The following is a 26182-nucleotide window of genomic DNA, read 5'->3' on the forward strand; positions in this document are numbered from 1 at the left end:
CGATAAACCTAAAATTAATTTCACCCGATATACATTCAGCACTCTGTACCTCCCGATTTGCAGTTTCATAATTGTGTCTTTATGTATTACTATATCTTTCATCTCCATTTTATCTCCATTCATTGCATGCATTGCACAAGTACAACAACAATGTTCTACCATAGGTGAGACATTCGACTATATACTATATAAAAATATAACTATGTATAAATAAAAGGAAAAGTATATAGTAAACCTTCAAACAGCATAATATTCCGTTATATGAAATCAAGATAATAATATCAGTCCGGGTAATAACCATGATTATTCTGTGATTTTATTCCATCCAGTGTTGCATATTTCCCGTCCAAAACACTTTTTCCCAGGACAGTGGTTTAGACCAACTTTTGCCCACTGGGCAATTGGACAAAACAGAGCGCCACCTAGCGGTATGCAGGGGCGCCATCTAGTGTAATCTGCATAAGAACTTCGTTTTGCCCACTTTTTTCCATTCCCCACTGATTTTGGTTTGTGGGAAAAAGTGTCTTTTTCCCACTTTTTCCTACCGTCTGGCAAAAAGTGGTTTAAACCACTTGCAACACTGATTCCATCATTAACCATTCACATCATTCTTTTGTCATTCACTCGCTTCATTCTTTGTATAAAATCTCTCCATTCCTTCAGGAAGCTTCATTATCTTCTATCCCTCATCGAGAATGACGTTTCAAATTTTCATGAATGAGTCGAGCCGATTATGCACATAATCAGCCCTTTTCATACCTGAATGATTCAGGTGCATCACTGGTGTTTTTAAACGGGAAAGGCTAACTGTGTGCCAATTCTTAGAACGTTTTTTTATTAATAAAACTCACCTATTAAAAAAAATTTATTTCCCATAAACCTACACACAGATAGTATTACATTAATTCCCTGCTTCTAAATTTGTAAATTAATTCGTTCCAAAAATAGCTAAAAGTAATAGACACATTTCGCCCCGAATTACACCCGGCGTCCATAACACGAGCCAAAAACACAGGCTAAAATGTGCCTGCTAATTTCTGCAACTCTCCTCCCTGCCTCCTCACTTCCAAGGGCTGGATTAACTTCGGCCAGTTCAAAACCGACAATGTTGGCAGATCGGTACAGGTCTTCAATCATTGCTAGAGCTTCCCTTAACGTCAGGCCCCCTGGAACTATTCCCAGAAAAATACAAATTTAAACAATTTTCCATCCTCATCATCAACCCACTGAGCGAACCTGGGGTTCCGGTCGTGCTCCCTATTTCCATATCGTCCAACGAGTCAATATCCATCGAGACGTATAGTGGTCTCGTCTTCCCCTTAATCCTGTCCAGCGTGAGATCGACCACCCTCCGAATTCCGTACCGGTCAATGTCACGCATCGTAAAGGAAGCCATGCCTAACCTATCAATAATCGCAGTTTCCCCAGGGTCCACGTCCCGCAAGGCGATGTGGGCCACGTTGGCGGCGGGTATTCTAAAATATTAAAATTAAGTGACATATTTAAATCAAATATGACTCAACTTTTTTCTCCTACCTAGCCGCCACCCAGGAGAAATCGGTCAAATTGGAATTACAACCGTACAACTCGTTAATCACGAAGGATAGCGGCATCCCGTGCATATTTCCGCTGGGGGAAGTGTCAACCGTATTAATGTCTGCGTGTGCGTCAATATAGATCCCGGCCAGGTCTGGGTAATATTCGGACATGGCGCTCAACGTGCCGATGGCCAAGGCGTGATCTCCCCCGAATGTGAGGGGGAAACGGTTCTCCTCAAGTATTTGCTTGGTGTTGTTGTATATCTTTTAAAATATGTAATTGCTTTTAATTAATTGAAATTAAATATAATTATGTGCTATCTGAATTTGGAAATGTCCTACACTAAAAAAACTATCTTACATGATGTGTCGCTTCCCCCACGTCGGCGGGGTCGTGAATGCTCACATTCCCCCCGACTGACGCCGCATTGAAGATTTCGCCCAAGTGGATGTTTCCATAGTCGAGAATATCGTGCCCTACGTCTTGCAGAAATTCAACGATACCAGAACTGCGGATTAGCATGGGTCCATTCTCAACACCCTTTTTGGGCTAAAAATTACATTTTAAATCTTAGAAAACTGGTCACTTACACTGGATAAAGTTAGAATATGTAGATATCCGCTACCTGTCCTTTTTGTATCGGGGCTCCCTGAACACTAATTCTTCTCAATTTTACCTTCGCCTCTTTAAGAAGCACCAAGGAATTTTCCAAACCTAGAAAAATATTACGAAGTTTACTAACTTGATTAGGAATATTTATCTACATATACACATACACACCTATGTAATTAATTAACAACTATTGAAAACTTGCTTAGAGGAAAGTACGCACTTATTACACATAAAAATTTTAAAGTTATTATTTTCTCCAACTATTTTACTGCTTTCCGTCCTAGCATTACCCATTTTTAGCAGAAATTAATTCTGAGAATTAGATAACATGAAAACGTCATAAAATATTTCCAAACACAATGACCATGTCTGTCATCAAATTTTACATAAATGAAATTAATTCTAACCGGAAATCTCTACAGGAAAGTGTTAAAATATGCATGTTAACAAAGTTTTCCATATTTATCAATTTTTAAGTTTGTCGACTTTTATGAGGGCTGAGCATTTTCCAACCTTTTTCCCAGGACAAGGGATTAAAAGGGTCCTTTTGTTTTTATGCCTCATTAGAAGGGACACTTCGTTTGAGCATAACCCTGCGTAGTTTGTATGGTCACTTCTGACCACATATTATTACACATGTATGAATGTCTCCTATGTACTGTCAAAACCTTAAAACCAAGTTGTTTAATAAAAATCACCATCAGTCTAAAAATATCTTCCAGCGAGATCATTTTTACTTTCAGAAAGATGTATCATCTCAATGAATAAAAAACATTTATGATTCATTTATTTAAAACCCAAACACAATTGACTTTCACCCTACCATTGGTGGTCACGGTGGGTGCTGCTTTCGTGGTGAGGGCCGCAATTGTGGTGCACTTCCACGTTGCCTGGGGCGGTCTGTGTCGCCGCACCCATTTATGGGGTGGTGGTGAGTGGATCGTTGTTGTCGAAGGTGGAGGGGGATGACAAATGCAAGAGTCTGACGATCCGTCAAGTCGGGTTGTCACGACAGACGTACCAACAGGGCTGCATCGCCCTGCAAATCAATATTCAAGACATAAGTTTTTATACAGAGAATTTATTTAGACTGTTAAATTTTTAAATTATGACCTCATAGAACTTATCTAACCCACATTATGTAACAATAATATATATTTCGCTTACTATGGCTCAAATATAAACTGTCGCTTAAACTCTCGGACACCAGGAGGACCAAGGAGATTGCGAAAATTTCAAAAAGCGTTATCTTCATCCTTCTTATATTTATTTTAAGTTTATCCTTCCCAACTTCTCTCAAGTTACAAGTTTTATCAAATGAGGGAGGAAAGTGAATACGATGCATGGAAATATGACGTGGAATGACATTAATTTTCACATGTTCAATTTGCTAACGTCTGCAAGATTGAGGACAAGTGCTGCAAATAATCGGATTGATGACGCAACTGTCGGCTTATTCCGTAAGACGGTTGGCCATAAGTATGAGACTCATACGTTTTGGATTACAGACATGTGTGAGACGTGATCCTTACGATTAATAATTGAGAAAAATAAGCTTAGGAAATGATTAGTTTATTTATTATTCCATTTGACTAACAGTTAAACCATATCCGAATTAAGAACATATTAGCAATCTGCAAATGAACATATTTAACATAAATGGCTGAGTAGACGAGTCTCTGACAAGTCAATGCATATCTAGTAATGATGTGACAGCGTCTGGCCGTGGGCAGACACAGGCCGCATATAAACTCTATGCGAGTATGCGACGTGGTACGTGAATGCCTTTCTTTGCTATGCCTGCCATGTAAAATAAAGAATTATAGGGATGCGTTCCGACAGAACTGGGTAAATATATAAGTTAGTTATACTTATATTAAATTTGTGTTTTCAAAGTTAAATATTATGACTGTTATGTTATTCCACTTTTAGTTTAAATATTTAAATTCCTGCTGTTAAATAGGTAAGGCGTTTTAAAGTGTTACGTAGAATATGCAATACACTGGGCCTTAATATAAGAAAATGTTAATGGAGATTTTACGATTGATTTATAAAAATTGAAACAACCTATAAAAATTTCATATGCAATTCGTCTGTATGCTGGTTGAGGAAATTACGCAAAATTTTAGTAGTTTCTTACCATTTAGAAAATAAATTTTATAGTGTCAGAAATAAATAATACTCGATCATGTATATCTAGTTATTATTATATCTATCAGTGTAAATTGTGGCGCCTGGCGGCGCTCCGGCCACTGGCCAGCCTGCCCACCTCTAAATAGTTTAGGCCTTGATCCCATGCACTTTTTCATAACTCAGGTATACCAATAACATATCCAAAAGGCATAATAAAGGTCGTACGTATCCCTTCATATCTCACAGCTTGGTTCAACCCAACCAGCGTAACCACAACCTAAAATAAATTAAACCCAGACTATTTTTAAAATAAATACAAACCCTCCGCTTGCCCAAATTTACCCTACAAAACACACTCCCAGAAACAAAGGCGTTCAACCACAATATCTGAGAATAAAAGGACCCTTAAAAAGTGATAGGATTAAATCAGGAATTTGAAAGCTCAAGCTATTTTTATTACGGAGGAAAAAAGTCTCATAAAAATTCCAACTCCACAAATTCCAACGCCATTTCTCTTCCAAACTTTATCCGAGTTGGTGAAATCAGTCATAAATAAAACACTAATTTACACTCCAGCCAGTAATTATCTAAAAAATGTCATCAATACCGCAATTCTCTGCACCACAAGATCTTCCCAACACAATCATTTCCTACGAAAGATTACGAAATTTCACCTTATTAAGAAAATTCAAGTCTGTCGATGCCATCTGCATCTTGGCCAGTGCCAGGTTAATAAATGTAAAAGATACCGCTGTCGTGGTGACAATTGAGGATACGGTCTACCAGTTCGGAGAAGATTGTGATGGATTACTGTATTTCACGGAAATTCAATCCTTGAGTGCACGAAGATTGAAAGGTGAGGTTTCATTTTCTAGAATAAATGCAAATTTTGGGAGACAGAAATACAAAAATTTATTGCATACCCAATAAATAATTCCGGAAATTCAGCGAGAAGCTAATTTTGGCGAGCAAAATTTTTTAGCTGGGTGTTTAATTTTACTCAACTCCCCATCTAGATGTCGTGTTCGGCCGGGAGTCAACATGGTTCGGAATTTCAGACGATGGCAAAGCCTACGTCTGGGGTGGAGGTTCTCACCTTGCCCCAACGCATATTCTTCAAAATCTCAAAATAATCCAGGTAGACGCTATGGGTCATCAAATAATCTGCCTCACATCCAACGGACAGGTTTGGATTAGCAGAGATCCGCTCACAGAGTTTCTGAGGATCCCGCAAGAAAATTTCTGCGGGGAAAGCATCGCCTCAGTCACGTCGGTTACCTGTGGGTCTAGTATAACTGGTGTGGCTCTTAGCGCTAAAGGGGTGGTGAGATTTCTAATAATTTGACTTTGCTTACAACTTAGGGGGTGCATTTGGGTGTTAAAAACCAGCACAATAATAAACACCAAATGCCAAATACGTTCAAATACAAAAATTTAAATAAATATCCGAAAAATTTAAAATCTGACATTAAGACTAATAACATATAAATTCTACTAGATTTTCGCCTGGGATCAGGCGCTAGATGTTCCACCATCTCCTGTAGCTGCGTCCCTGAAGCCTAAAAATAGTGCTTCATTTGTGAAGGTCGAAATTTAAATATTTATCACACTGTAACCGAATTTATAATTATTCCCAATATCTTAATCCCAGATTGCAGGTGCATTCTCTTGTTCAACGGATGGTGAAATTTTCGGCCTTTTTCGAGATGACCATGGAAAAAGCTTTTCCTTAGCCCCAATCGAAACACCGCCGAATATGAAGCCCATCTTAAATTTCGCGGTTGATCCGATCCAAGAGCAATTTAGCAAGTCTCCACGGGTTATACAATCCTCAAACGGCACGGTCTTTGTGTGTTCCAACTATCAACTTAAAGTGATGAAGCCAGATCGATCGTTTCAAACAACTGTTGAAGATGCCTATGTTGAATTTTATGGATGGAAGGAATCCTGCGGAACAATATCGTCTCAATGGGACATGTCCAAGTATCTGCAGTACACCAATTCCGAAGGGGTACGCCTAAACGATAAGGTTAGCAAGCTTACCGGGATGTTCCCCAAGTATATGGTTGCAACCAAACGAATTTACTACATGCATTTTAATGTGTGTTGCAACCTTATATTTGGTGAACACCTAAGTCTAATAGTTATTATTAGCTTTTCGTAAATATTAGTATGTAATAACAATTTTCCGTTCAATCCTATTTTTAGGAGACCTGCGATGTTACTTTTATACTAGCCGATGGCACCGTCCATGCCCACAAGGAAATTCTCAGACGACGACTAGTATACTTCGATAAAATGTTTAGCAAAAATTGGGCTGAAGATGGGCAAAGGTAAGGTGTTGCTAACAATAGAAGCTTAAGAAGTTGTCGGCCCCTATTTTATCAAACTGGTCTCAGAATCCATTAGTCATATTCTGAAAAAAACACTGCTCCTGGGACTACCGGTAAATGGTCCGAAGGCGTACATATTTCAGTACACATTTGATAAATAAATGCCGTTGAGTAGTACAAGAACCTTGTTTATATCCAGTAAAAGCTATATAACTTGGTAAATTTACCGCTACGTAAGGACAACTACCCAATGCTAGTTGTACCGGTAGAGTCACACATATTTCTATCTCGTGGTAATAACATTTTTCCATATATGCAGAGAAATCCATATACAGGGTGTGACGTTCGCATCGTTCTACGCCTTGCTGTATCACTGCTATACGTATAAAATTGAAATGCCTACTTACGATTGGGAATCACCTGCTGGTATGTTCGTCAAATTAATTGATAATGTTATAGCCATAACTATTTCATTATTTCCAACAGATTTGGCACGAACTGCGATATTCTACTGTGACGAACTTCTTAAAATCAAGTTGGAAGCTGTTCTCCTAAATGAAATCAGTTTTACAAACGTTCTCGAACTTCTAGACCTAGCCATTACCCTAAACTACGAGGTAGTAAAACTTTTGCTTAAACTGTTTTACCAAAACTAATTTTTTTTCATTTGTGTATTTCCAGATTGTAGGACGCCACTGTGTGAAATTCATTCTCAAAAATAAACCCCAAATATTAGAATCAGCTAGCAAGAGAGATTTCGAAAATATCGGCATCGGTACGCTTCGATTTAGGATGGAAGAGTGAAACAAAGGCGACGCTCACGTACGTTAGAAAGTTTACATAGGAACATATTCTATAAATATTTATTTATTCAATAATTGGGCCTTATTTCAAAGACCGAAAATTCTCCATTGTATAGGTGACTTCAGCTTACGAAAATAGTATATGCGTTGGAAAATTTATATTACATATAAGATTCCCAGAAGAAATAAATAAGTTATACATCCAATAGATGAAGCACTAAATACGAGATTGTTACACTCCAGAAAAAAAATTGTTAATTTGACAATAAAAATATGTATTTGGACGCCACATTGTACATAGGTGGTTCTAGAAGTTGACGAGAATACCCCAAACAATATTTTGTATGTAATGATATAATGTGGTTAGTAAGGTAATTTTTGCGAGTATAATTTACATTTTTTAAACAACAGTTAATTTTCTACATAATACATAATCAGTAATAAGTATAATTACGTAAGTTTAGCATTATTGATATGACAATTCAGATACTTTAACAAAGAGCGTGCTTAGGAAGTAGGGAAAATTACTCTATAAATGCATGTAAAAAACGTAAACAATAAGTATAGCAAATTAACGACAGGATAGTTTTGTGGTAAATTTCATAGCCAACAAGGATCAGCAAACCAGAAGTCTGAATTCCAAACGTTTCCAAAATTCTTGGTCAAATAGTGGAGAAACTGAGCCTCTGCCACTACTACGAAAATGTGCTGATGCTTACAGAAGTTGACTCACAGTAACTTCAAAAGTAAAGGAATTCCAAAATCAACAATCTGCGAAGTTGTTAATAGGTCTGAGGAATCCGGGCTAGCAAAATTAAGAAAAAATTTTGAATTAAAATTAAAAATTAAAAAATCACCGGTTTTAAAATTCTACCATTTTATTTTGTTTGCATTTAAATTCATCACGACGGCTTTTTTTTCTTTACCAGGAGTACAACTTTAATACAAGGATATAATTTGGATCGATGGGGAAGTAGCGGCCTCGTCATCTATCACGAAAATTTTTGACGACCTTGACTCGACGCGTTTTTCAGAAACCTTGCGACAATTGATCTTTGCTCTTGTTTTTAACACAGTTGACAAAGCGTATAAAACTCTACCGACACTTCCGGATAGGAATTTACCCCGATAATTTAAGCTACTACCGTCAACTTTGCACTATATAAAAGATAAGAAGTTGAGGAACAATTCCTACTGTGGTATTTGTGCACCACAATTCGACGCAAATCAAAAATTTTTTTAACCATTTAACCTTATTCTGCAATTTAATAACTCCTTCAGTTCGAAGGAGTCGAATTTTGGTCTCATCGGCGAACAAATTTTTTTTCCAAGTCTTATAATCGTATTTTGCAGTTTAAATTTAGTATGATAGTCAAAATAAATTCTGTTCCTTTTTTTTCCATAAAACCCACAATATAAATATGCACCTACAAAAATTAAATTAAGATTGTAGATTAAGTGGATTAAGGCAGAGATGCTTTAATCTACAAAATGCTTATTCGAATATTAACAAGATCAGATTTGGATACAATTTTGTGTCAGCACTTGTCTCCCATATTTACATATGTATTCAAAGCGTACGTATATTCCATATTAATAAATATCTGATAAACAAATTTTCGTGCCTCACCTAAGAAAAAAGCTCAAATTGCAGGGCATTTGCCTGCAAGTCAAAGGCAAAATGGTATTCATACGGGATGGGGCCTTTGCCGATTTCTCGGATGTTCCCTTGGGCAAACCCTTTATCGTTGCCCCCATCCCCCAGGCATTTGCATTTGGTTATTCATCCCAGTGCATGTCATTGCTTTTAACTAAAGAAGTTTATTAATCTAAATTATTCATAGTTCTGCTAAGGCTGTTAAAATATTTATTTGACTGTGTTGGACCAACCGTGCATGCCATGCCTTGATATGACATGTAATGTTCGTGCTGACAAAAAAGCTATGTTTCGAAAGCATGTTTTTACTTAAGCAGACTTTTAGCTTATCAAAATCTATTGCTTTTTCTGGTTCGTTTTAGTGAAAATTAAAACATGGTAGATTTATAGTTCGTTGCTAGATAGCGACTACTAAAAAGCAATAGCAAAAAAGCACAACAGTAAAAAACTATTTTAATGTACTTTGTGGGGTGGCTAAGCTACCCATAAATAGAGAGCCCAACCAGAGGCGGTAGAACATTAAAGGCTAATTAACGAAAAAAGCCAGATAAACTATGTTAAGTGCAATTACGCATTATTCACAGCCTTCCGTGCTTTCTGCTTTTCAGCGAACACTTCGGCATGGCAGCCTTTCGAGAGAATTTCCGAATCACAATATCATACCGGGAGACATTTCTAAATTTCTTGTAAAATATGTAATGCCATTTAAATATGAAAAACGAGGCAAAAATAAGAACATATTTTTCAACATTTCAAAATTGCATGAAAATGATAAACTGTATACCCGGCACCAGCTTCTGACAGGATCTTACGCTGGTATCCTAATCCGAATTTCGGCATATCAGTTCGAAAAGCATGAAAAATTAATTTAAATAAATTCAATACAACCTGTCAGATTCTATTTTAAATATATCACCAAATTCACCCTATAGATATCCCGTAATTCTATAATGTCATAATTTATTATGGCCAACCCTAAACAGTGTCCGCTTGCTATATTACATAGTTACTCTCTCTGTGTTACTGCCAACTGCCGAAACTATATGGGATTTATTTCTAGAATTATTAGAATGCTATGTGGGTGTTGATTGATACAAAATTAGTAAGAAGAATGGTACAAAGATTCTGTGGTGGGATGACAAAGAGTGCAGGCATATTTTCCGTGGAATTTTATATTTGCCCGAACCGAGAGATTATGTACCCGACGTGTCCGTCTATCTGTATGTGAAACGGTAGCGGACGCTTAAATGACAAAACCCTTAACCGGTTTTGACCAACATGATCTTAAAATGACCGTTAGGGCAAGGCCTTTGATGAGTTCGAACATTAGCAAAATCGGTTGTGTGGTTGACCGGGGTGGGTCATATATGCGGTGGGGGTACTATGCACCAAAATTTCAAGATGGTCGTAGAAAGCTAAAATTTGGAACATTTTCCAAACCTAAACTAACCCTTGGTTTGAGGATTGATGTCGGCTTGTCATGAAAGGATATGACGTAAAGTTTATAAATTTTTCAACCGGAATGACCATAGGTTTTGTTCGATTTGATTGTATTAAATTTGATTGTATTAATCCGAAATTCATGACAACTAGTCGTGTTATGTTACTCCGAATAATTGGAAAATCTTTGAACTAAACGTCATATAATCGGACGATTTCCTTGGTTCGGGCTATGCAAAGCTGTACTGAGAAGTTTTAAAAATAGCAAAACAACAAAAAAGCGTGCATTTTGCTATAAGCAAAAAAACCGTTTTTTTAAGCAAAACAGTAAAATAGCAAAGTAAGGTTGCTTAGTTGCTTTTTTCCTTGGGCGAACACTGCTGTAGTTGTTTCGTGACGGATACGCCTTATTCCTACAACCCTAGTTTAAATAAATATTCTTACACGCACGGTCAACCCGAAACAATAATTCAAATAAGTTTACATAAATATGTACATATGTAAATATCTAAGAATATGATTCTACCGCAAGTCTATAATAAACGAAGTTGGAACCAGGATCTTATATTATTCTTGATCAATACCGTTGCCACAAAAAAATTCCGTAGTTGCTGGAAATTTTACCAACATGATATATTTCAAATTGAAAATAACATTACTTGATAAAAGTCCATGCTTGGTATTCTAACCATCGTGGTATTGAGGGCTAACCGTGTATTTTAGTAACTGCAGTACCAAATCCGGCTCCGTTGTTGGAATGAAATTTATTTTGTGATTGCGATAGTTCCAAGTTAAGCTGCCCACACCTACAAACTCTGTTTGGTGTATGTGCAATAGTTTTTAATAAAACCTTTTTTATGCTCATTAACAATATCATAAACACCCAAAGTTGCAAACAATTAGACATTTTTTTCAATACTCTATCAAAGAAAATATTTAAGAGTTTGACGCTAAAAATTCAAAAACCTCCCAAATCGTTGCATTATTAGTGAAACATTAATCAAATTCTGATACATTTCTTTGCTTTCCACAAATGGAAAAACCCAACAACTAAGCACTAGTAAATTCCCGTAGTAATAGACTTATGTACAATATCAAAACCTTAGTTTTTTACTTACTTAAAAAAAGTGATTGAGGAATTTCCTTCTGATTCTTAGTGTATCTTTTAATCTAATATTTCTAAAACATTATACTAATTCAAAATTCAATATTATCCTGGTCATGACACGCGATGAATAATGTTAAATAATTAAACGACGGCACTTAGCGAAATGGAATAAAATACACACTTAAGATAATTTAGCCTGAATTTCAAATTTAAAAAATGCCTATCATAATATCTTATACGATACTACTATTTTTCTTCATGGGGACCTCTTGCCAAGTTTGGAACGCAAAATCAGACCTCGTAATTCCTGGTGATTTACTCCAACATGTAAAAAATTGTGACATCGTAATTCTACGTGACAATATTTCCTCTGATTACTTTTCATTCTTGAAGGGAACTGATCTCCCTTCCACAGTAATGCTAATGCCAGCCTTTAAAGATACAGGGCTTGTTAGTATTAAGGTTAGCATCACAGAAATCCCTTATGCCCTCAACGTTTTCAACAGCCGTCCTGGCCCAAACAAAATCGTCATTTGGGTGTCCACTTATCTACTTAGCGAGTCAGATATTAATCGTGAATATCAGCCGTGTCAAGATGGTGTAAAAAAAATAAATGTGCATCTAACTATGGAGACTGGTTAATACTTTCCACTCTGAAGCATTACACACACCGCTGTAAACAATGTCATTTTAGGCATGGTCGTGCTGGCTGGGAGTGGCTACGGTCCACAAAACATGTATATTCGATAGTACTCTCCATGTCAAATATAGCCAAGACATTGCAGACCTTAAAGCTCTCTCCGATTGTAGAATTCGAAAACTTTTTCATCGCAATTATTCCTTCCAAAAAGACTTCAGTTTTTCAGTTGTGCATAAAAAAACCAGGTATAGCAATGCTAACTAGAGACAATTATATCTGCAAAAGTAAAGATAACTTTATGAAACATTATCAAACATTGGCAACCGTGCCATCAACTTGGGTGGGACATTGCGAAGTCCAGTATAAAAAGGAAAACCAAAATCTACCACCCCCTTCAGCAAATCCTTTTGATATAAACTTACCCATAGATATTCCAGTTTATATGGCCGTGATAATCGTCTCCAGGACAAATGCTACATTAACCTTAACTGATAACTATCGTACACGTGAGACTAATTTGTTCATTGAGAAATCTGAGATCCTTCTGGATCACAATGACGAACTCAGCGAGTTGGTTTCAACATCAGGTTTGCAGTTCTTGAGCTGTTACACTGAACCATATATGACCTTTTACTTCTACTTAATGCCGTTTAAGCCTGAATTGTGGCTTTGTTTATTTGTCAGTGTAATCCTGAGTTGCTTAATTATATCGTTATATTCGTGGAAAACAACCAGCGGGTTCTCATTTTCTGTTTGGTTATCATTAATTTCTCAATTGTTCGATGACTGGGCACCATTACCAAGACTTATGAGGAACACCCAAGTTCTTCGCCTAATATTTATAGCATGGGGACCTGTAGCCGTTTTATTAACAAATTGTTACAGTGGACTGATGATATCTGAATTTAACGCGCCTAGGAATAAAGGCCCACAAACGTTCGATGACTTAATCTGTCGTAATGCTCACCTTCTTGATGGAGTCGTCGCAGATGGATTCTCAAAATTTTTAAAAGATTCAGATTCGGTAATGAAATACATTACTTTTTGGAGATCACCATCCAGTTTCCCATTCCATGCAAATAGTGATTGCTACAGGTTACTCTCCCCTATAAGCGATTCGACTAATCTTTTCTTCTTTTTACCTACTTTTGTATTCACGCAGTTCATAAGCAACGAAAATTCGGAAAAACTATTCACAAAAAAGATAATCCATCCCGGTTTAACTAGGGAGGATCTGCTTTTGCTTATTCTTACAAATCCAGGTCATGCCTTTGAACCGCTAGGATTTCATAGAACAAACTCAGAATACACTACCTCCGAAGTTCTAACTTTAGTTGAGAAGAATATTGTCAATTGCAACAAAAAGAGTGCATTTATTTCCACTTTAGAAGATGTCCAGCACGAAAAAGAGTATCTTTCTAGGAACTATCCATCTAAACACTTCCGATCAGGACACTCTCCAATTTTTAATGCACGCTTTACATGGACGTTTAAAGGCGGAGGCAGATATAGGGGTACGTATAGTATTTCACCCGTGCAGAGAAATCTTCAAGCTTTGATCAATTCAGGGATTTATTCTAGATTAAAACATGAGACGAAACTTCGCATGAATTTAAGGAGGGTTCCCGCTAAGAATGATACAGTTAGTAATGTTTCTCAGCTGACTAAGCAGGGAGGGATTGCAACCCTTTATATAATTTGTTCACTAATGTCATGTTTAGCATTTATTACTTTTCTAATCGAGTGCTATAAGTATAGATGGCATTTATACGTTATGTTGTTCATAATGTTATTTAGGATAGTCCGAAGATCAAGCCGACGCAATTATAATAAAACTAGACTAATCCAACTTATAGAAACAATTGCAACATGAATACAAAAATCAAGGGGGGAAAGATTCAAATGGTTGGGTTAGGATTTAATGGGTTTAAACGAATTTAATGGATTTAAACGGATTTAATTGATTTAATCAATTTTGGGGCATTGTGGGTTGCCCCCATATTTTCATAATAATTATTCACCGTCAATAATAATCAGGATGACAAAGATACTGTTAAGTGACATGATATTGCCAAATTATTAGGTATGATTTGAATTGCCACTTATTAATTGTAAAATCAAATGATTTAAAAAAAACATTCTACAATGCAAGCCATGGCGGCAATCACCCGAAATAAACTGGGAATTCATGTGTATGGGTGCAGTTCATACTTGCTAAATTTTTGTACTTTTGTTCGAACTTCTTTTTCAATTCCTGGAAATTTTATTTCATGGTATTTATCATACTAACAGTGTATCAAACTACCCCAAATTTGATTGATTCCATTAAATCCATTAAATCCATTAAATCCGTCCATTAAATCCACATGGATTAATCCACCCGAAACCCTGGTTAATGATAAAATAACAAATACTATGTTTTTACGAGAAGCATTGAGAACCTTAGGTACAAACATATTTAATATCTAGTGAATAAATTATTAATTAAAAATTACTAATTACAAAATTGTGTGAGAACAACGGATATACATTATTAGCCCGCCCTGCGAAGCATGGGAGCTAGTCGTGTCCGTCTGTCCGTCTGTCCGTCTGTCCTTCTGTGTGTTCCTATGTTTTCTCCGCCAATTGGCGCTTTACAATCTCCCCCGTTTTGATTTTAGACAAATATTTAGCTTAAATGATTAAGAAAAACCTCTCAGTACAGCTTTGCATAGCCCGAACCAAGGAATTTGTCACTTATTTTCTGTCAAATTATCCGATTATGTGACAATGAAAGATGAAATATTTGAAAATCAGTATGGGTCACCCCCCAGTGGTCCCTACCATTACATTTGTACACATTTTCACTTTATATTCTTTCATTAGTACCCATCAGAGACCTATGTGCCAAATTTCAACTTTCTAGGACAAAATTTGAAAATCGGTATGGGTCAGCCCACCCGGTCCCATTATATGAAATTTTTTCCAATTTCACTTCAAATTCTATCATTTGAAGCTATCAGGGACCTATGTGCCAAATTTCAAGCTTACAGAACAATATTTCAAAATCGGTGGGGGTCACCCCATAGGGTACCTCTGGGTGAAAATTTTCAAAATTTTAGTTCATATTCTTTCATTATATGCCATTAATGGCCTCTGTACCAAATTTCAGCTTTCTACGACCACTTTGAAATTTTGTTGCATAATACCCCCACCACCTATATGACCCCCACCGGTCAACCACTCAAGCGATTTTGCTCATCTTCGAACTCATCCAAGGCCTTGCCCCAACGGTCATTTTAAGACCATGTTGGTCAAAATCGGTTCAGGGGTTCGTTCGCTAGCGTGTCACGGACAGACGGACAGACAGACAGACAGACAGACACGACGGGTACATAAGCCCTTGGTTCGGGCTAAAAATGGAAAGATATTGATGCAAAATAATTGAGAAAATCAATGGACAAATCATCAATAGTGCAAAATAATTGGAAAAACTAGTCATCAAATTCTGACAAAAATTTGTAATTTAAATCAATACATATAATACAAAAATAGTAAAACTATGTATCTATTTTGTGCGGTTCTTCTGCACTGTTGGTGAGAAAAGACCAAACTATAATATATAATAGTTTGAAATTGATGTGAAATAATTGAGAAAATCAATGGACAAATCATCAATACTGCAGAATAATTGGAAAAACTAGACATCAAATTCTGACATAATTTTATCATCTAACTCAATACAAATAATACAAAATCGTTTTGCACCAACCGTGCAGAAGAACCACACAAAATAGATACATAATTTTGACTCGTTACACAATTTTGCGCCAATAATGCATAACTGGACTGGGCCAGCGATTTACAAAATTGTAATTCATTTGCACCAACGGTGCACCATAATAGCACCATAACAACACAGCTAAACAATATTGACCCTCTTGTACCAATAGTGCATAAAAATTGAATTTTGTTATACGAGAGTACAGGGCGAGCTATTTCTAACGCATGCTACGGTTTATTTCATGGTTTATTGGTGAATTATGTAGCCAAGAGATTCTATAAAATCTGTCAAGATTTGTTTTTTTCAAAAATTATTATAAACTAAATAAGTAATTTTAAAACCAACAATATTTGAATGTGTTTTTTGTCATTTTGGAACCAATTAAGGTAAATTTGAATAAATTTGAGGCAACCATGAGGGAATATTCGTCATTGTTTCGTTTCTTGCGGAAGGACCGTACTTCTTTTCAGTAATAATTGTGAAAGATTATAGTAACAAACCATTCACATGCAAATTTATAACATTGATGTAATTGACTCATAGAACTCCGGTGACTACAACAATGCATGTTATTCCAAAATATTGTGAATTTCTCAGGACCTAATAACTACACCTTACATAATCTGGTAGAAATACAAACAGCTCCTTGATTCTTGCATTGGTGGAAAGATTTCAATCAATCTTGTCCGATTCTGTCCAGGAGGTTAGAAGTTTATCCATAAAAAAATAAATTTGTTCCATTTATTTAATCTATTCAGGCCGAAAAGTTCGCAAATATTGGGACGAGATCACACTAGTAGTGAGGGCCAAAATGCAAATATGTATTTTTGTTCAGAAACATTGTAGGGTATGACCCATACTTATTGAGAAAGACCGATTAACTGCAATCAGTATTAGTTGTTATCATCAATCACGCGTGTTTGCGCACATTCAATTTTGCCATATACATTTTCTGCATGACGAACATTTTCTGCCCATATAAAGTTCCGCATTTCAGGATTCTTACCCCAAACGGAATTTCCAACCACTCCAGCCAAATAAATCCCTGGACAAAACGAACCATCGTACTTCCAGATGGCCAATGGTAACTTCGGATTTCTAAGAAGGACTAGGGCAATTCAGGGGCGAAATCTGGCCACAGCTTTTTATTATTTTATTTTGAGGGGTATGATGGGGGAAGAATAAATCAATAAGGTAAAGTTGAAAAAAATTACCCCCAACCACTTTTCTGGGCCAAGATCCGAATTTTCTGACAGGGCAGATTTTTCGGATTTCGGAGGGCTATATCTTTAAAACCCTGCCATTTACAATAAATTGTCCGAAAGGTAAAATGAAGGTACTTACTTGGGTTACTTAAAAAATATTATCTGGACCCGAGGGAATGTAACCAGTGAAAAATATGTAGCTAAATGGCAAAATCTCTCTGGCTATGATTTAGAGACGCCTGGAAACCGACATGGAGGTGAGAGAGCATCGTATAAAATAAAGACACTTATTTTTCCATATATTTTTCATTCTTTGCCAGCTTTGGGGATTTTTAGAAAAAAAACGGTGACAGGCCCACTGCGGGTTTTTTCTTCCATAATCTCTGGGATGGGTGTGGCTATGATTTAAAGTCGCCTCGAAACCGATATGGAGGTGAGAGAGCAGCGTATAAAATAAAGACTGTTATTTTTTAATATATTTTTCATTCTTTGCCAGCTTTGGGGATTTTTAGAAAAAAAAACCGTGACAGGCCCACCCCTTGATTTTTTTATATGTTATGCTCACATGACCTAGGTATGAAATAGGGTCAGTAGTTGGACCGAAATCGAGAACTAAGATACCATAAAAAATTAAAGATTTGAAACATTTCGATATTTCTTCGGAGAGATTTTGCCATTTAGCTACATATTTTTCACTGGTTACATTCCCTCGGGTCCAGATAATATTTTTTAAGTAACCCAAGTAAGTACCTTCATTTTACCTTTCGGACAATTTATTGTAAATGGCAGGGTTTTAAAGATATAGCCCTCCGAAATCCGAAAAATCTGCCCTGTCAGAAAATTCGGATCTTGGCCCAGAAAAGTGGTTGGGGGTAATTTTTTTCAACTTTACCTTATTGATTTATTCTTCCCCCATCATACCCCACAAAATAAAATAATAAAAAGCTGTGGCCAGATTTCGACCCTGAATTGCCCTAGTTCTTCTCCGATTTATCGGAATTATCGGATATTTAATTCTGGGGTCACGTAGGTTAATCAAAAATTATACAACTCGCCTACATTTCTCTAATAATAACACTATTTCGTCAATATTTTAGCAGTGGGACAACAACTCACCTGCAAAACTGAGGATGGCAACGTCTACGTGACCTGCGCCTTTCCTGTAGAACTGGACATCACAAAAGACAGTTTCTTAATGTACTACGCGAGAGAAGCTGATGTATTCACGTCCAGTTGCGAAGCGTTGAAACCTCTAGGTCTGGCTGGCGAGGAGTGGATTCCACTGAAGAGGTCAACTCCAGGAAATTTCAAAAAAATATTTATACTTGTACCAGAACAAAAGTTCGTCCCACAGGTTCGATGCCGGAGTCTAGTTGCGAAAGAGATTAAGTGGGATATCTTCCAGTGAGGGTAATTTTGGATTACGAGTAGTAAATGTTCAATATATAAAATTTTTTGTGGAAAATATTAGCTACTTTTTAATAATTTGCTACTTATGAATAAACTTATATTAACATCCTCAGTTAGTACAAATGTATTGGTATTTAGCAGAAGTAATAGTTTTTGGAATACAAGGAATGCCGATGCGTTCGTCCCATCGAACAAACATTTTTCAGGGAGTCAATAATTCATAGATTTTGCACGATTTTATAAATAATACGGCTTTTGTGTTCAAGTGGCTCCTATCAATATCGCGTTATTGTTTCGACGTTTGATACATTAATTTAGACAAGGTATTCTCAATTCTCAATACATTTTATCTAGTAGGTAAGAATCTTGTTGAATTTTCACTTAACAAGTATCCCCACTATTCTTATTTCTAGCTGCAGGAGACTCTATTTATAAACACTCACATAATTCGTTCATAAATCTAATAGTCATACATTAAACCATAGCACATTCATAGGTGTTCAGTAGTATATGCATATTGATGTTCTGTAGTCGCAGTTTTTTCAAAAAAATTTTGAACTTTTGGGAGCCGCAGTAATTGTTACTAGCCCGCCGGAGTCTCCGCTTTACACAAATATGAGATAACGACGTACGAAAGGGAGACTTATGATACCTAATTCTTGATGAAGTCCGTGTTTCTGGGTATTAATTGTAAATGACGTGGATAAGGAGGCTAAAGTAAGTCACTGAATTATCTTTTCGGATACGTACAACTATGGGTTGTTTGTAACAAGGCCTATTCTAAGCTACGGGAAACATCTGAAACTTTCAGAAAATTTGGGAACCGATGGGTTAAAATAAGCAATGAAGTTGCGATGTCTTCCGAAAAATCACAAATTTGAAACAAACAAACAAACAGAACCAATAATCGAGGGTATTAAGAAAAATTAAATACGAAATAGATAATGGATTGAAATTAAATTTGTTCATGAAAATAAGAAGGTAGATACTACTACTACATTCTTTACAAAAATAAAATTTGAATTTGAATTTTTAATTTTTTCAGGTCCAAAATTAAATTGTCTCACTCATTTCCGTCAGTTCTCTCGTTTATGTCCAAACATTCTCTTTTCAGTGACATATAACATTCTACAGTATTCTACAGTATTCTCTAAAACGTTTAAATGCTAGGAGGCTTCTTCTGTAGAGATTGGAGAAATTCATTAATTATTTTCCATTTTTCAAACTAAAACATAAAACCACAGCCTCTGAGTTGCTGGGAAAGTTGTTTTCGACCCTATGAGGGTCGGTAGAATATTCGGTAGAAAATATATAAGCAGAATTTAAGAAGGATACGTAAATATTTCATACCATCCGATCATTGCAACTTCATGTATTCAAAATACTTACGATTTGATCCAAGTAAAAATTTCATCAAACATTAAAGTTATAGTTACAATTGATGCTTTATAGTTTTGCCATGCACTTCCGCAGGTCACTGCGTCTAGCCACTACAGCTACTTTTTGTGATTTGACTCATCCCAATCCACACAACGGACTCTGTGGGAGCTCCAATCTTTGGCGTTGATAGTCCGTCTATCCGGGTTCACCAGAGAATTGAAAGGAGCACCCACCCCGTACAAACACGAGATGGATGCAGGATACGAGCCAAGTGGGTATTGGCAAGTTTCCCTGCCAGGATTCCAACCATTCTACGTGCGTGGTATTTTCGCCATGCCTACCCATTCTCACATATTTCCAATAACCATAAAACACCTGGATTCGGTCATTTATTAATATTTAATGTAATCCAAGATAAAAGGGAAACACATAATTTATTCATACCAAAAGTCACACCATATTTCATGAAGGCAAAACCAGTAAAAAGTAATATTTCTTCAACCGATAGGCTTTGAACAATTTTTATTCGTGATTCTTGAAATCTAGAAAAATATTAGCATCACAGTTTTCATTACAAAGATACACACTCCAGATAATCCTAAATATTTAACTGTCGCCACCGTTAATTTACTAATTTTGGTACCGAATCCTGTAACCCTTCGCGGAAATAAGGTTGTACATTCTGTCATTTTCCAGACAGAATTTACAAACCATATTTGTATACTTCTACTGTTTGTCAGCCTTTGACGTGAAATCAAATCCCCTGAGTCCAACAAATTTAATTTTCTCGACTAATCAAAAACGATGCAGCTTATTCCCACCATAGCAATCTTTTTCTCTTATTTCACAATTTCTCTGACAAAAAATCCCGAAATATTACCCGTGTTTCATCTCCTCCTGGACAAACTAGGACCATGCGACATCCAAGTACTGGCCGATGGATGGAGGGATAACATTGATTGGTATAATGTAATCCAACCCGTAAAAATTGTACATTCTCCATCCAATAACATCGTCGCTTATCGACAAATACAAATCAACGCGTTCAAATCAAGAGTTGCCACGCCGTGCCAGTTTGCCATTTTCCTCTACACCCGATATTTGGTTCCTGGCGACGAAAAACTTGAAACCCTTAACCTGTTTCCATGGTCAACTATGACTTGGAGTGGCCACATGTTCCATCAACAGCAGGGCATACCCTTTCAGAGGAACAATGTACTAATCACCATCGTCACAACGCAAACAAGCCTCCAAAACGCGTACCTCGAAATAGGCAGGATCACCATACTCAGCGTCCTGTTCATTTTGCCACACAACCCATTCAAAATATGCGCCTGGCATGGCGAAGGGGTGAAGATAAGTTGGAGCACTTGGATGTACTCTCTCTCTGAACACTTGTTTTGCCACGAAGACACCTCTCGCCCAAAGAAGAGCGTGTTTAGGGTTGTCGGTATTCTTGACGCCCCCCAGTATTTCAGAATTTTAGTAGAGTCAGGAATATATTTCCTTCTACGGGAGGAGGAATTCCGACAAGCTAACCTGGATCGTCTACCAGTTAGTAAGGTAGATGGGGAAGACTTGGCTCAACCAATTAAGTTGGACGGCGCAATTTCAACACTGTTAGTTCTATGTGGAGCTACAATTGTGGGCGCAGTGCTGGCATTCAGTTTGGAAAATATCTACAAACTTTATATCGTGATAAGAACTCTGTCTACAGCAGTGGGCAAATTATTATTTAAAATTTATTTTAGGTGTCGCAAGAAATAGATTTTCTTTCATATATTGCAACAATTTCTGGATTAAATTCCCTGTTCACTACACCCGCATTTGCGTCATGCTAATGAGTGGAAAGCTTCAAATGGAGTGAAACACTTTTAGATCACCACTTTTTCCTCGTTTCCAAACCCTTGGAGTTACAAATATCTTGAGAGATACTGGGTTTGGGGATATTTATGGCACATTCACCACAAATACTCTGGCAAAGGGTTAGTTTGCTGGGTTCATTAGAAAAGTACAATAAGCCTTCCTCTAAATTGGAGACACCTGCCCGCAAGATAAAAATAAAGTGCACTTTTCTGTATTTACTGACAAAAAGTAATCTCACGGCTCAACACCGTGACGTTAGTTATACTTTAGGCAAAACTATCATAAAGGCCTTGTACTTTCAATAATAAGCTTTTTTAAGACAATTGATCCACCCAAAATTAAATGATATGGTTAAATAATTTGCCCTCGGATCAGCAAATACGAGAAGATTCGCTAGCTAATTATCGTTAATATATATCTATTTAGGTAAAGTTGTCCTACCATAAACTTGTGTATACTTTCGACTTGATACCGAAGCTAAGAGTCTTTTTTTTGTGTTTCGAATAATATATGTACTGTGTGAAATATTTAGCTGCGCTTATTAAGTAATATGTCGCTGAAAGCTGGTATGCTCAGTTTGGAATCAGCAGCCAAATGCACACTAATGATACATTTGTAAAAAATAATATAATTGGTTGGTGAGGCGAAATCACTTCAGCATAACATCAAACTCATCTATTTTGCATTTCATATCTGCGAGAATGGAATTGGTAGGTTCGTTAGAAAATTTCCTTCACGGAGTTTGCTTATTCTCTAGCTGGAGAAGTTTACCGAAATCAGGGACTGATTTGTCACTTAAGTTATTACTTTTCTAGTGGCATTAATGTCATTATCCGGTTATCTGATATTTAAGAAACTGCCGGAAAGTCCTTGGAGCATCCGATAGTTTATCCTGTAGAGTAAAATACAGTCGTACAATTACAACATGTAATTATGTTTTGGATATTTGTTAATTCAAATTTGGCAGCCATTGATTCGTAATGTAGAAATCGCATTTTGCCCCGTAGTTGTACTTGTCGCAAGAATATTGCATTTTCTTTTTTGCCGCATGGTCGAGTAATATAGGAAAAGCCGCAAGTTTGGATAGAGTGGTCTATTTAATTGAGTTCTTAATAATTATTGTTAAGTATGTCGATTCTGAAATAAAGTAAGAAAGTTGTGTGTGAGTGTCAACTTCGGGGCTATATGTCGGCGTACAGTTAAATATTTAGTACATCAGTGGAACCAGGTCGGCTGTCATAATTCCGTACCTTCCCAAAATCACGACAGCTCACCAATGTGTAATTCTTACCACGGATAGTGATAAGGGCGACCTAATACGTAACGACCTACTTTTTCCATGATAAAATAAATATTGAAGCGTAAATAAATATTGTCTGACCTAAATGTGGTATGTTTGAAATTACTGGTCATGGTGCCATCGCATTGCCCTTTTAAAGAAATCGTTAACCACATCGTGGATTTAACATGTTAGTGTTATGCTTAAACTGTTCGGAATCTAGTACACATGGAAGACATTATTCTAAACAAGCGAAGTATGTAGATTCGTCATTGTTCCGGTTCAAATGCAAATATATATCATCAACTTAATTGATTCACTTGCCGCCGGTGACTGCATCGATGCAAATTATTTCTAAGTATTGCGAATTCCTCACGAGCTAATAAACAAAGCTTATAGAATCCGCTAGAAATACAAACATCTATTCAAATCCTTCATTGAGGGACACACTTAAATCAATCATGCTCGACTGGCATTCTGCTCAGGTTGACAATCCATAAATCAATAAATTTGTCCCACTTATTTAATCTATTCAAGCTGAAAACTTCGCAAATATTGGGAAGAGATCCACTTTAGTATTGAGATTGGGAATGCCAACATGTATTTTTTGGCATAAATGTCAGAGGGAATGACCCATTTCTATTGAGAAAGACCGATTTACTCGTATCAGTATTAGTTGTTATCATGGATGCTTGTTCATATTTAACTTTGCCATATATGTACATTTTCTGCATAACGGACATTTTCTTCTCATATAATGCCCCACATTTCAGGATTCCAACCCCAAACGAACTTATGGAATAAAATTGTTGACCACCAATGTTGGTCGCAAGGGAGGTTTGGGTGGGAAATTTTTTAATCTCGTTGTTCTGGTCACTATTAATGGTGGAGGATTTATTTTCGCTCTGCTGACAGATCATGATAAAAATGCTATTGCGACTGGATATAAAAGCAACTGCGATTCGTGCAATTTACATCAAACTAACAAACTACCCACAGAATATTACAGGAAACCTAAAAAAACTGAAAATCAAAAGAGTCAAAGAATGACCGGTCTTATTATAAACCTCTTCCTCCTGGCCTTCTGTCTCGCATCTTTTACATCCCCTTGTCTGGGTAATTTTGACGCTGTAATTTCCCCCACATCGTCAACTATCTCTGGGCATCACAAATTGGTAAGCTCTCTCACTTTCCATATCAAATTTGTGTTACCAAATTACCAAATATGTTATAATAATAATAATTTACTCAGTAATAATTCTTACAAGGCTTATAACCCATGGAATTACAAGTTACTGCATGTGTAGTAAATTAAATTACCGGAGTCTGAGTATAAGTAGATCACCATCTATGTTATAAAAACTAGTCAATATTTTCAGGTCATTACCCCTGAACTCAGAAGGCAATTTGGCATCTCTAAGGAATCCGATTTGAAGACTGGGGTCCGAAAACATTTCGGTAAGTCCCCAGATTACGCCTTCGTCCAAAGCCCCACCCCTTGGAATGACCTCTACAGCACCTATCACTGGCATCAAGTGACCTCCCGGATGACCGCGCAACTCGGGTCCTCATTCCATGAACGGGAAACCACGAGCGTCATAGCATCAAACGATTACACAAACGAGAGCGAGCTAAATGTGACGATCAAGGAGACCTTATCCCACACCATTTATGACTCGGTGGAAACCACGTGGTCTGGAGAAGTTGGACTAGCAGCGAGTTTTGATTTCAGCGTTAACGTCTTCTTCGTAAAAGGGTCAGCTTCTTTGGACCTCACCACCAAATTCGGGTACGCCAAAACGGAAACGAAATCCTCAACTATGGGATCCGGTACGGAAGTTGAGCTAACCTTAAGACCAAAGAGCTCCGTTACTGTCGAGATTGTATCCAAGATTGGTGAGGGTGTGGCTACGATGAGATACAAGGCCATGCTGGAGGGTAGCGTGGCAACAAAATACAACCGGAAGTACAAGAATCATCATTACTGGTCAATTGCTGTAACCCGCGTGCTTCGCGCACTGGGAAAACCGAATACAAAAATTATTACTCAAACGATCAAGAGCTCGGTTTACTTTACTAAATCAATTGTTATCAGGGATCGTAGATCTCGGGGAGTTTTGCGTAAGTTTGATGTCGATAATGAGGATCGAGTTGTAATTAATGAAATGGAGGATGGTAGCTTTTGCATAGAAGATAATCAAATTATTGGTGTGAACTAAGGGAATTATGATTGGGCGGCAACTTTACATTTACCTATATTAAGGTATTTAATTATTTCAATAAATATCCTTGTAATTGATTTTGTAGACGTTTGCGTATTCATTTAATCGTCGGTGGACTAACAATAGCAGTCTTTCCCATGTAATATTCAAAACTTGATGGGAGTAATTTTAGTTGTTTACCATCAAAAATAGGCGGACACGTATTTTGCTTCTTCCCCATGCTCATATTTAAGCGCAGGGTAGGATTTTCAAACATTGTTTCAGCCAAAATTTTCAAATGATGGCAAATTTTTGAATTTTTGCGCGAATTCAAAAATTGTAAGCATGTATGCTTAGAATTACTTCCTTTCCAATATAAAAATTTCAACAAATTATGAAAATGCGAGCTTTTCCGATATTCTGTATATTTCTAAACCCATTTAGCGGATTGTTTTAGGATAAAACTCTGCGGAATTTGTAAAATAAATTATCATATGTACCATACATAATGTATGCGTTTAAAACCACTGTTTATCTCATATTCAAGATAATTAAGGCGTACACCTAAGCACCTGAGAAATATTTAATGCACGTGACAAAAATTTTCGATTACTGAACAATTTGAAAATCTTTATTTATTAGTAACAAATTATTAAAAGGTAGCAAATATTTACTTCAAAAAACTGTATACATTGAGAATTTCAAAAGACTTTACTACTCCAAAATCAATCTCACTGGTAGACATCCGACTTAATCTCTTTCGCGACTTGGCTGCGTCACCGTACCCGTGGGACGAATTTTTGCTCTGGCACA

At 36.7% G+C, this 26182-nt stretch overlaps 4 protein-coding genes and 1 non-coding gene across 6 annotated transcripts; 4 read left to right on the top strand and 1 right to left on the bottom strand.

Moving 5' to 3' along the window:
- Nucleotides 1-814: 814 nt before the first annotated feature.
- LOC110850436 (arginase, hepatic) lies at nt 815-3432 on the bottom strand. Its single transcript, XM_022097868.2, has 7 exons — nt 3319-3432; nt 2975-3190; nt 2165-2253; nt 1900-2088; nt 1537-1802; nt 1237-1475; nt 815-1172 (listed from the first exon to the last, which is right to left on the bottom strand). Exons 1-7 carry the CDS (start codon nt 3404-3406, stop codon nt 979-981), a joined length of 1281 nt encoding a protein of 426 aa, XP_021953560.1. The 5' UTR covers nt 3407-3432; the 3' UTR covers nt 815-978.
- A 1380-nt stretch (nt 3433-4812) lies between these two features.
- LOC118432970 lies at nt 4813-5629 on the top strand. Its single transcript, XM_035852421.1, has 2 exons — nt 4813-5140; nt 5301-5629. Exons 1-2 carry the CDS (start codon nt 4879-4881, stop codon nt 5627-5629), a joined length of 591 nt encoding a protein of 196 aa, XP_035708314.1. The 5' UTR covers nt 4813-4878.
- Nucleotides 5630-5787: 158 nt separating this feature from the next.
- Nucleotides 5788-7439, top strand: LOC110850437. Its single transcript, XR_004835008.1, has 5 exons — nt 5788-5869; nt 5936-6313; nt 6493-7043; nt 7104-7234; nt 7299-7439. It is a non-coding gene; the product is annotated as an uncharacterized LOC110850437 (transcript).
- Nucleotides 7440-16995: 9556 nt separating this feature from the next.
- On the top strand, nt 16996-18755 carry LOC110850214. 2 transcript variants are annotated; one of them, XM_022097681.2, is made up of 3 exons: nt 16998-17112; nt 18212-18259; nt 18331-18755. In XM_022097681.2, the coding sequence occupies exons 1-3, from the start codon at nt 17103-17105 to the stop codon at nt 18639-18641; spliced, it is 369 nt and encodes a 122-aa protein (XP_021953373.1). In that variant the 5' UTR covers nt 16998-17102; the 3' UTR covers nt 18642-18755. The 2 variants fall into 2 exon arrangements, with proteins under 2 accessions (XP_035707948.1, XP_021953373.1); XM_035852055.1 differs by lacking the exon at nt 18212-18259 and having other exon boundaries at nt 16996-17112.
- A 5197-nt stretch (nt 18756-23952) lies between these two features.
- Nucleotides 23953-25873, top strand: LOC110849818 (spherulin-2A). The gene is made up of 2 exons (XM_022097270.2): nt 23953-24343; nt 24548-25873. Exons 1-2 carry the CDS (start codon nt 24215-24217, stop codon nt 25385-25387), a joined length of 969 nt encoding a protein of 322 aa, XP_021952962.1. The 5' UTR covers nt 23953-24214; the 3' UTR covers nt 25388-25873.
- Nucleotides 25874-26182: the final 309 nt, after the last annotated feature.

Source organism: Folsomia candida, unplaced genomic scaffold (genome assembly GCF_002217175.1).
Source record: "Folsomia candida strain VU population unplaced genomic scaffold, ASM221717v1 Fcan01_Sc005, whole genome shotgun sequence".
NCBI classification, from domain to species: domain Eukaryota; kingdom Metazoa; phylum Arthropoda; class Collembola; order Entomobryomorpha; family Isotomidae; genus Folsomia; species Folsomia candida.